Source organism: Diabrotica virgifera, chromosome 2, assembly GCF_917563875.1.
Source record: "Diabrotica virgifera virgifera chromosome 2, PGI_DIABVI_V3a".
NCBI lineage: Eukaryota > Metazoa > Arthropoda > Insecta > Coleoptera > Chrysomelidae > Diabrotica > Diabrotica virgifera.
Genome location: NC_065444.1, coordinates 275,207,626 through 275,220,232, shown reverse-complemented (window position 1 = coordinate 275,220,232; position 12,607 = coordinate 275,207,626). Strand labels below are relative to the sequence as shown.

Sequence of the window (12,607 nt, the reverse complement as noted above, 5' to 3'; positions counted from 1 at the left end):
TATAAGCAAAATTTATATAAAATTATTAATTTAAATCCATAGTTTTTGAGTTATTAAAGATCAAAGATTTTATTTTTTCGTAAAAAAATGCATGGTTTAAAGCTGTTTTTCACGTATAACTCAAAAACTATAATCTTTTACAAAAAAGTGATGAAGACCAAAATTGAAGATAATAAAAAACTGAATGCATTGCTCTCTTAAAGAACTAACTTATTGTTAATTCAAAGTATGTTATGGGTATTTGAATGTATATTTTTTTCGACGAGTACTCAAATCTAAATATTCAAGCTTAAATATCGGGAAAACAATGCGTCGTATACAATATATCCGTTAAACACTTGTCAAAGTATTTAAGAGTACATACCTATCAAATGAGCTCCAGAAGAAGTTAATAGCATCAAAATTAAGCAAGTTATGATGTAAATAAGAGAACCCATTCGAATTTTTTAGGAAAAAGTGAAAAATAAAAGATAATAACTATAAAAAAATACTCAACATACCTAAAAAATGATATAAAACCAAATTTAGTATTTTCTCCACCAAATATTTTACCTGTTTTACTATTTCTGTTTATTGAACCACATCTATAAAATGTTTACCCGAATAATTACGACAAGACTAGAAAAAAAGTTAGATTTCTATCAACCCCGAGAACAAGCTGGATTCCGCTCAAAATTCGGAACGAACGATCACCTACAAACAGTAAAAACCTTAATAGAAAAGTCGATAGAATATAACAAACCACTGGTACTTATCTTCGTACACTTTCACAAAGCCTTCGACACTGTGGAATTAGACAGCATTATAACTGCTCTGAACAATAGTAGAATAGATTACCGGTTTACAAAGTTAGTGCAAACATTATACCAAAACGCCACAATGCGTGTAAAACTACATGATACTACCAGAGAAATTCATATCAAGCGAGGTGTGAGACAGGGCGACACTCTCTCACCTAAATTATTTATAGCGGTCCTCGAATACGCCTTTAAAATGCTAAAGTGGGAAAATAGAGGAATAAAGATAGATGGAGAAATGCTCAATCATCTGCGTTTTGCCGACGATATAGTACTTATTACCGAAGATCTGGGTGAAGCACAACAAATGCTACTAGAATTAGAAAACGTGTCTTCAACAATAGGTCTAAAAATGAACATCAGTAAGACCAAATTTATGACAAATTTAGTTCCCAGCGAACACCTAACCATCCAAAATCAAGTGGTAGAATTGACAGAAAAGTACATATATCTCGGTCATGAAGTCAGAATAGGCAAGGACAATCAGACCTGCGAATTTCAACGACGAATAACACTTGCTTGGGCGGCGTATGGATCACTAAGAGACATCTTTAAGAGCAACATCCCGACAGCTATGAAACGGAAGACATTTGACCAATGCGTTCTTCCTATTATGACATACGGAGCAGAAACTCTCACGCTCACAAAAACAACAGCACTAAAAATGCGAGTGGCACAAAGGCGCATGGAAAGATCGATTCTCGGCGTGACAAAAAAAGACAAAATAAGGAACCAAGACTTAAGGAAAAGAACAGGTATCACTGATGTCGTTGAACGTATAGCCAAGCTGAAATGGAATTGGGCAGGTCACATAGCGCGACTGAAAGACTCACGATGGACCAGAAAACTAATTGACTGGCGCCCAAGAGAAGAAAAACGCAGCAGAGGACGACCACCAACACGCTGGATGGACGACATTAAACGAATATCCAAGAAATGGCAACAAGAAGCACAGAACCGTGAAGAGTGGCGAAGAATGGGAGAGACCTATGTCCAGCAGTGGACAGAAGAGGTTGTATGATGATGATGATGACTATTTCTGTAGGGTAAAAAATAACCGAGATAAAAACGTTTAAAGCAAAATTTTGCTGAGAGAATCATGTAACCGAGGTCATTTAACATTTTTGTTTAAGAAAAGTAGGGGATTTAAAAGATTAAGTTTAACGTAGCTTAATAGCCCTTAGAATTAGCTTTCAAATGGTTTTTACGTGAACCTGATATCGTAAAAATTAACGGAGTTATTTAAGAGAAAACAATAACATTTTTTGGCAAAATTTTTAAAAGATTAATTTTGAAAACATTTTGTAGCATAAATTTTAATGCTATCAACTTGTTCGGGGGCTCATTTGATAGATATTTCTAAAGACTCTGAGAAATCTTAAATAAGTTTATGTTCTAAAATGCATCTTTTTCCCGTTATTTAAGCTTGAATACTTGGATTTGGGTACTGGCCGAAAAATATATACCTTCAATTACCTATAACTCACTTAAAGTTACCACTAAAAGGGTTTTTCTAGTAAGGAGTTTATTTCATTTTTTATTAGCTTTAGTTTTGGGAATAATAACTTCTTTGTAAAACTTGTAGTTTTTGAGTTATTTATGAAAAATCAGTTAAAAACATGCATTTTTCTCACGAAAAATTAAAATTTTTGATCTTTAATAATTCAAAAAGTATTCATTTAAATTAATAACTTCATATAACAAATTTTACTTAGAATTTGTCCCTCTATCGATTTGTGTTGTTACTTTTAATATAATAATTTTCACCCCCGAGAGGGGGTGGCATCCACGCCCAGGGTAAAAGCGCAATTTGGCAATATGTCACCTTTGTTCCTTGAGATATCCTCTAACCACTCAACAATTTTCATGCAAATCGATGGAGGTTCAACGAAATCGGAGGTAATAGTTCATATCCACCTTCAGTGACTGCACTATTCAGGCAACATGCGGCTCTGTTTGCTCTAGTCACTTGATCTTCCACTTCTGTGTCGGGCTTTCTGTAGCTAGATAGCGTGATGCCTAGATATTTAAACTTCATCACTAGTTATATTATCTGACCCTCTATCTCCAATTTATATCTTAGTAGATTTGCTAATATATCCATAAATTGTGTCTTTTTGGGGAAATAATTATGTAAAATTTTCTGGCGGTTATATTAAATTGGTGTAGCATACGTTGTTAGTCATTTTCACCGTGAGAGTGAATTTTTTTATTAATTCATCTATGGTAGGTTGAACAATATATGAATTAGGGAATTCCTCTTTCTTGGCCCTTTTACAGTTTCAAAATATTTTTGACCGTTTTAATTATTCCTAAACGTATTTCTCTTCCTTACAAAAAAAGGATAACGCTATTTATTGTCTATGTCAAATGCCTTTTAAGGTCCACGAAACATAAATATGTCGGTTTGTTATATTTTAATAATTTACCATGTAATACTCATATTTCTATTCATTCTAATGATTTATCCGATGAAAACTATTTTAATGATATTAATTTTTAGTTCATCCCTACACTACTGTCCCTCGCCCTTGACACTGTTCAAGGTGGAGGGCTGGGTGGTGTTCATAACGACCTAATTCCCCCAGTTCCATCAGCCGTCTATGGAGTTGGATTTGGTCCAGGAGGAGGAGGAGGAGGAGGTATTCATGGAGGAATATCCGTTGGTCATGGCTCGGGAGGAATAGGAGGAGGAATTAGTATTGGCGGAGGATTTGGTACAGGAGGTGGACCTGGTTTTGGAGGAAGTGGATTTGGAGGAGGTCCAGGATTTGGTGGTGGTCACGGATTTGGTGGTGGTCCCGGACTTGGAGGTGGCCATGGATTTGATGGAGGATCTGGATTTGGTGGTGGCCCTGGATTTGGAGGTGGCGCTGGATTTGGTGGACCAGGACTAGGAGGTTTTGGTGGAGCTATTGACCCTGGATTTGGTGGTGCTGGTCCTGACTTTGGAGGAGGACCAGGATTAGGAGGAGGTAATAACAAAGTATTTTTACAATTTCTATATTTTTCTGGGATTAAACCACAATTATTGGAATTAAAATTACATATTTTTGTCATTTGTACTCACAGTGCAGCATTTTATTTTAAAACATAAATAATTTTAAATCATTGTATAACCTCAACGCAAAAATTTAAAAGAAAATATAATTTCTTTTAATCTAAAAAGGGGTAGTTCCCTGGGTTGGCTGTATCGCATATAGTTAATGGGATTGGTACGTATTTTCGGCTGCAATGCTATTAAAATGGGGATTCAATTTTTTTCGAATAGTGAGAAAACTAATAAGTATTTTTAGTCCAGAAAGCCACTGCGCATCCGCTAGGAAAAATATTCTAATTCGGATTTTTTGCACAATCTTACTCAAAAAGGACCCCTTTTAACAAATTTGCATGTTGCCAGGACCAAAAGTTGGTCAAAAATTTTTTAAACGTTTTTTTTTTTTATTTTTTCCTAAAATTATTTTTTTTGCATGGAACAACATTTTTGTAGGTTTTTTGGATCATTCCAAACAGAAAAGGTCTTTAGTGACTTTTCTCTAAAGTTGATAGTTTTTGACATATTATAAGCGATTAAAAATTGAAAAATTGCGAAATAAGCCATTTTTAACCCTCAAAAGCATGTGAAAACCTAAAAACTTGAATATGGCCAAGGCAGGCAGATGTTCTTTAAACATCTATTGATGAAATCCCGAAGAGTTTTTTGCAATACAATTTTCAAAACTCCTTTGTTTTTTAATTGCTAATCAAGCGTGCGCGACCCTATTTTCCACCGTTGCATGTGTATGCAGTATGGTGCAAATGAAAGGAATAAATTCGTTATTTCGTAAACCGGCGATTTTAAGGAAAAATCCCGAAAGAGGTCGATTTTTATTTTTAAGATATGATATTGTGACATATATGGTATACTAGAGACATCATCCATCTGGGCGTGATGACGCAATCGATAATTTTTTTAAATGAGAATAGGGGTCGTGTGCTAGCTCATTTAACAGGTTCTTCAATTCTCTATTCAGTAATATAAACATTTACATAATTATTTATACAGGGTTTGTACTGTTGCATATTATGCAACAGTGGAAAATAGTGTCGCGCACGCTTGATTATCAATTAAAAAACAAAGGAGTTTTGAATATTGTATTGCAAAAAACTCTTTGGGATTTCATCAATTGATGTTTAAAGAATATCTGCCTACCTTGGCAACATTAAATTTTTAGTTTTTCACATAGTTTTTGAGGGTTAAAAATGGCCGATTTCGCAATTTTTCAATTTTTAATCGCTTATATGTCAAAAACTATCAACTTTAGGGAAAAGTCACTAAAGACCTTTTCTGTTTGGAATGATCCATAAAACCTAAAAAAATTGTTCCATGCAAAAGAAAGAATTTTAGGAAAAAAACAAAAAAAAACGTTTAAAAAATTTTGACCAACTTTTGGTCCTGGCAACATGCAAATATGTTAAAAGGGGTCCTTTTTGACTAATATTGTGCAAAAAATCCGAATTAGAATATTTTTGCTAGCGGATGCGCAGTGGCTTTCTGGACTATTTGGAAAAATTTAAACGCAGAATGAAAGATTACGTTATTAGCGAGGGCCGAAAGTCCCTGAAAACTTCTATAATGTTTATTTTAACAAGTTACAGGGGTGAAAAACTAAGAGAAAATGTAGTGTGATTTTTAATTTCAAATATCTTATTCAAAAGAAACTCTTTATTCATTGTAAGGTACTTTCGGCCCTCGGTAATGAAGTAATCTTTCATTCTGCGTTTAAATGTTTCAAAAACACTTACTAGTTTTGACAGGATTCGAAAAAAGTGATTACATTTAAAACACATTGAAAATTTTGACAGGCGTCAAAATGTTCCTTTCCTCTTAAACAAACTCTAACATGAAGTAAAAACCACTTCTATGTAATAGGTATATTTACTAAAATTTTAAAAAATCCCAATGGATTAAATAAAATATGTCCAATTCAGAACGTTTTCGGACCTATCAATCCATCATCAGTGAATCTAAAATAGAATAAGTAATCCCACTATTAAAATTGAAAAGGTGTTTGAAATTTTGAAAGTTAAAAAATGTGGTTATGATTACTACTTAATGATTACTTATGATTACTAAATGTGTTTAAGTAATCATAACCACATTTATTAACTTTTAAAATTTCAACCCTCTTTTCAATTTTAATATGGGATTACTTATTATATTTTATATTCACTGATGATGGACTGATAGGTCCGAAAACGTTCTGAATTGGACATATTTTATTCAATCCATTTTAGTCCAGGGCGCATCTGTTTTGAGACGGACGTTGAGAGGTGACTCAAATTTTTTTGCAGAAATTGCTTGAAAATAAATCAAATAATATTATTTGAGTTATCCTCCCTTCCGGAACATTGTTTAAATAATCAAAATGTCAAAAAATGAAGGAAAAATTCGATATTTTTCTTCGTTTTTTGATTATAACTTTAAAAGTATTCATTTCCGAGAAAAGTTATATCGACATAAAAGTTGCGTAATTAAATTTCCTATAATATAGAATTGATTAAAAATTTAAAAAATAGTCACCCTAGTTGCAAAATTGCAATAGTTGCGAAAAAACCATACGAAAACAAGTATTTGCATTTTACGTTTTTCAACCATACACCATACACTTAGGACCTTCATATTTCACCCAGAAAGACTATATGATACATTAAAATAATACTGTAAACATTAAGATCGGTTCAATAAATTTTGCAAAATAAATTTTGCAATCCAGCTTTCGCAAAAATAATTCATTATTTCAAAATGTTACAGGACTGAAAATAAAACAGATAGCAAGTTGAATTTTTTTTACTTATAGAAGTGTACTGTACCTTTTATTTGCAATTTGCAAAATAAAAATCGATTAATTACCACGGTGTCAGGAAATTTTTTAAATAAACATTAATTTTTGTTGCTACGCGCAGGACAGCGGTGTTCGATTCACACAAGTTGATTTCCACCAAAATTTCTTCCAATCTTTATCTACTATATTATTTTCTTACTCTATATTTTGTTGTATTTTAATATTTTAATTCCACAAAAATCAAACTAATTTTATTATTGTTTGTGAAATATTGATTAAACAATTGCATATGTTTAAAAATAATAAACTTTTATTCTCTAAGTTAAAATATATGAACAAAGAAAGTTTTTGATAATAAAAGTGTTATTTCAAAGGATAGAGTATGTGTTTTTATTTTGCAATAAACAAATTTATTTATTCATATCGAAGTGTAATAAAAATTAAAATGTATCAATCATTATCAAAGGTCATTGGAATGCCCAATCAGAGCAAACTATCCGCTGTCCTGCGCGTAGCACCAATAATTAATGTTTATTTAAAAAAATTCCTGACGCCGTAGTGTTAATCGATTTTAATTTTGCAAAATTGCAGATGGAAGGTACAGTAGACTTCTATACGCAAAAAAAATTTCAACTTGGTATCTGCTTTATTTTCAGTCCTGTAACATTTTGAAAAAATGATTTTTTTTGCGAAAGCTGGATTGCAAAATTTATTTTGCCAAATCTATTGAACCGATCTTAATGAAATTGACAGTATCGTTTGACACTATATCATAAAGTTTTTCTGGGTGAAATATGAAGTTCCTAGGTGTAGCATAAATGATTGAAAAACGTAAAATGCGAATACTTGTTTTTGTATGGTTTTTTCGCAATTATTGCTATTTTGCAACAAGGGTGACTATTTTTTAAATTCTTAACTAATTCTACATTGCAGGAAATTTAATTACGCAACTTTTATGTTGGTACAACTTTTCTCGGAAATGAATACTTTTAAAGTTATAATCAAAAAACGAAGAAAAAAATCGAATTTTTCCTTAATTTTTTGACATTTTGATTATTTAAACAATGTTCCGGACCTTTTTGAGAGGGAGGATAACTCCAATATTATTATTTGAGTTATTTTCAAGCAATTTCTGTAAAAAAATTTGAGTCACCCCTCAACGTCCAAATGTACCAATATTTTTACAGATGCGCCCTGGTCTATTTGGATTTTTAAAATTTTAGTAAATATATCTATTACATAGAAGCGGTTTTTACTTCATGTTAGAATTCTTTTAACATGATATCTTTTTTCTTGTTCTTCTTCTTCGGTTTTTCCATTATGAGTTCGCCGTTATTGTCCTTCACAGTACTCTATTTTCCCAGTAACATTCTCTAAGGCCTCTATCTAGCATAGGATTTCCTATGTAAGTTTTCCATCTAGCAAGTCTTTCTATTTATCTTCTTCCTGGCTGGCTCCAGTCCAATATTATTTTTAGCCACCTGTGCTCTGGCATTCTTTGTACATGCCCACACCAATGCAGGGCTCTCTTTCCAAATTTTTTAATGTTCCATATTTCCTCTGTGCTTATTCTATCCTATCTGGTGATTTGTAGACATTTTCTCATAAAGTCCAATTAAACTGTCTTATTTTATTTCGTATTGTTTTTGTTATTGGCCATATTTCCGCTCCATATACAGGGTGTCCCGAAAATGTTGGTCATAAATTATACCACACATTCTGCGGTCAAAAATAGTAGTTCGATTGAACCTAACTTACCTTAGTACAAATGTGCCCATAAAAAAAGTTACAGCCCTTTGAAGTTACAAAATGAAAATGGATTTTTTTCAATATATCGAAAACTATTAGAGATTTTTTATTGAAAATGAACATGTATTATTCTTATAGCAGGAAAAGCTTAAATCAAAATTATAGTGAAATTTGTCCACCCCATAAAAAATCTATGGGGATTTTGTTCCCTTAAACCCCCCCTAAACGTTTGTGTACGTTCCAATTAATTCATTATTGTGGTGCCATTAGTTAAACACAACGTTTTTAAAACTTTTCTGCCTCCTAGTATTTTTTGGATAAGCCAGTTTTTATCGAGATGCGGCTTCTTTTTCAATATATTTACGTAAAAATTTTATGGGGGTTTTGTTCCTCTAAACCCCCAAACGTTTGTATACGTTCCAATTAAACTATTATTGTGGTACCATTAGTTAAACAAAGTATTTTTAAAACTTTTGCCTCGTAGTCTTTTTTTCAAAAGTCACTTTTATCGAGATGCAGCTTCTTTTTCAAAATATACCTAAAAATGTAAATTATAAATACATTTTCAGATTATTAACAGGTCTCTGTAATCGTACTTAACCATATACAAATATGTGGTGGATTCGACAAATATTCAAAATATCTCGATAAACACTGGATTATTGAAAAACTAGTAAGAGAAAAAAAAAGTTTTAAAAACATTATGTTTCACTAATGGTGCCACAATAATAATTTAATTGGAACGTATACAAAAGTTTGGGTGGGTTTAAGGGAACAAAACCCCCATAAAATGTTTATGTGTTGCTGCCATAAAAATTCCACATGTCCATTTTCAATAAAAACTCTCTGAGAGTTTTCGATATATGAAACAAAATCGATTTTTATTTTGTAACTTCAAAGGGCTGTAACTCTTTTTGTGGGCACTATTGTATATTTATATAAGTAAATGAGGTTCAATCAACATATTTTTGACCCCAAAATCTGTGGTATAATTTATGGCAAATCTTTTCGGGACACCTTGTATAGTTCAGAGAAATAAGGAAAAAAATCCTGTTGGTGACACATCCCCCTCCAGGCCGAAACCAAATTTTTTGAGTAGTATGGACATCTATAATAATATCGTATATGTTTCCTGTAGCCGATTTTCATGATATACATATACATATTTATAAACAAATGAAGATCAAAAAACAATAAATTTCCGCTTTTTTCGTCTATTAGCCAAAATTAAGCATTTTAAACAAATCTGAGAGCAAGAACCTTATAAATCGTATAAAAAACTTCAATATGGCGTTCGCTGAATATGTCTATCCTTATTGGTTGCTTAGAAAATTGCAAAATAAATCGTAAATTTTGAGTTTTTATAAATATTCATAACTTATGTAAAAATTAACTTAGAACCTTTTTAGCACGCGAAATGCTGAGATTTCTGGTGCTTAAATCATATCCTAAATTTCAAAGCAATCGGTCAAATACTTTAAAAGTTATTTATTTAATTTGTTTTTACCAAATATTTTTTTTGCAACACGATAAGTCAGAAAATGAATAAGTTACAGTAATACTTTGAATAGTTTATGGAAGAAGAAGATTTACACTATTAATTTAATTTAAAAAAATGAGAAAAAATAATTCTAAATATTGCTAAATTATTTTGCAAGAACCTGTGAATTAAAAAAGGGGTTGCTAACCTCGTCCCTAATTGTCCTAGGACAATTGTTTTTCTTTCTAATTATGTATAAAAATTCAATTTTTCTAAATATGAAAAAATTATTTTTCTACAGGTAACGGTTAAAAAATTATTCTAATTGTTTTTAAATAAGCAAAAAATCGACATGTTTTGCAAAATAATTTTACGTGTTTAAAATTACTTTTTCTCATTTTTTTTTTAATTAAGTTAATAGTATAAATGTTCTTCTTTCATAAACTGTCCGAAGTATTACTGTAACCTCATAATTTTCTGACTTAGTGTTGCAAAAAAATGAATTTGGGATAAACTAATTAAATAACTTTTAAACTATTTGACCAATTGCTTTAAAATTTAAAATATAATTGAAGCACAAGAAGTATCAGCATTCCGTGTAATAAGAAGGTTCTGACTTAGTTTTTTCATGTATTTTCATTGTTTAGAATGCTTCACTTTTTAGTAATAGACGAAAAAAGCAAAAATTTACCGTGTTTTGATCTTCATTTGTATATAGCTATGTATATCATCAAAATCGGCTGCAGGAAACAAATATAGGTTATTAATATAGATGTCCATACTACTCAAAAAATTTGGTTTCGGCCTGGAGGGGGATGTGTCACGAGAAAAATCTTATACTTCTGGACTAATAAAATAATATTATGCACTATGCTCTAAAAGATCCGTTTTTTAATTTTTTTTTATTAGTGTGTCATTCCATCTCACTCCATGGAGTGTTTTTTTGCTTTTTTACCATGCTATTTTCATTTCTATATATTTCATACAAGTACCATCTCGACTGATCATTGACCCTAAATAATTAAAAGGCTTAAAACTCTTAATAGTCTCTTTTAAATTTGTTCAAATTTTGCAACCTGGGATCCAACACATAAGTATTCAGTCCCAAATATATTTATCTTGAGTTTTCATAGTCCATAATTTAATAGCCTTAATTTCACTATTATACATATATTCCATGTCTTACCTGATTTGGGCAAAATGACTTGGTCATCGGTGAAAAGTAATAAATGTAATATATTCTTGTGCATTTACGAGTATGCCCATTGTTCCGATTGGTCATACCATCTTCTCAAAGCCTGATCTATGTATAGGTAAAGAATGTTGGTGTTGATAGACCATATCCATGTTTAATCCCTTTTGTTGCGAAGGTTTTATTGGTAATTTCATTGCCTAACTCCTAACTTATTTGCAGTTTCTAACCTAACTTAACGTGTTTCTTTATATAGTCTTTGGGTTTCAGTATTTTCTCTTTGTTCTTTTCTCGCACTTAATTCATACTAAATATATTATCTAGACATAATATGGCTTGTAAATATTGAATTAAGATATTTGTTATTTCTGCCATTAATCTTCGATTTATACCCTTAACTTAATATTAACGAATGGTGTTTCTAAAAGTACAATATTGTTTTAAGGTTCAGGAGGTCCTCCAACTATAATAGAACATACTGAACATATTAATATCGCAGTACCGAAGCCAGTACCCATTCCAGTAGATCGCCCAGTTCCAGTCCCAGTAGCAGTTCCCCACCCAGTACCAGTTCCTCGTCCAGTCAGAGTGGAGGTCCCGCAACCTGTAAAAGTAGTCGTTCCTAGACCAGTACCAGTACCAATCCCCAAACCATATCCAGTACCAGTTACAGTCAAGGAATACATCAAAATACCTACTCCCGTACACGTGACTGTACCAAAGCCTTATCCAGTATTTGTCCATAAACATGTTCAAGTAGGTGTTCCCCATAAAGTTATTGTTAAGGTGCCTGTAAAAGTTGATCCACATGGACATGGACATGGACATGGTCATTTTGGAGGAAACTTTGGAGGAAGCTTCGGAGGAGGTTTTGGTGGAGGTCATGGAGGAGGATTTGGTGGAGGTCATGGAGGAGGATTTGGTGGAGGTCATGGAGGAGGATTTGGTGGAGGTTTTGGAGGTGGATATGCTGGTGGATATGGACACTCTGGAGGAGGCAGCGCAGGAATTATTATAGGCTCAAGTCATGGGGGAGACTTTTCAGGAGGCGGTGGTTATGGTGGTGGATATTCAGGAGGATATAATTCTGGATTTGGAGGTCATCATTCCAGCGGATATTCTATAGGAGAGAGCACTTACACAACTGGAGGTGGATATGCATCGGGTTATGATCACGGACATTATAGTCACCAACACGGAGGGGGAAGCCAATATGACAGTAACGGGGGTTACAAATACTAACAGCATTGTCTGTTGTTGAATTGATGTGGTAATCTAGTCTTTTTGTTTTAATTATAGCATTTAGGTAATAAACTTATTTTTTTATACTTTTCGTTTTATTTCGTTAAATAAATATAATATGCCCAAGATTCATTCAATATTCTGTCAAAGCTTCTAATTTTTTCTGTTGATTATTTGTGTCAAACACCTTTAAATGATCCAATAATATTAATTTAAATGTTTTATTTTCACAATTATATTCGCTACACTTTTCTATTAGATTTTTTATTACTAATAAAAATCCTTTTTAATGGGCTAATGGAAGTCTAATGTGTTTTCTAAT

The 12,607-nt window shown here is 32.1% G+C and overlaps 1 protein-coding gene across 1 annotated transcript in view; it reads left to right on the top strand.

Annotated features, from left to right (window-relative positions):
* The window catches only part of LOC114340881 (uncharacterized), a 48,738-nt gene extending 36,367 nt beyond the window's left edge, over positions 1 to 12,371 (top strand). The window contains exons 7-8 of the mRNA XM_050645069.1: positions 3,301 to 3,772; positions 11,489 to 12,371. Of these exons, the coding sequence (XP_050501026.1) occupies positions 3,301 to 3,772; positions 11,489 to 12,285 (1,269 nt within the window). The 3' untranslated portion in view covers positions 12,286 to 12,371. The remainder of the gene's footprint in view (positions 1 to 3,300; positions 3,773 to 11,488) is intronic.
* The last annotated feature ends 236 nt before the right edge of the window (positions 12,372 to 12,607 follow it).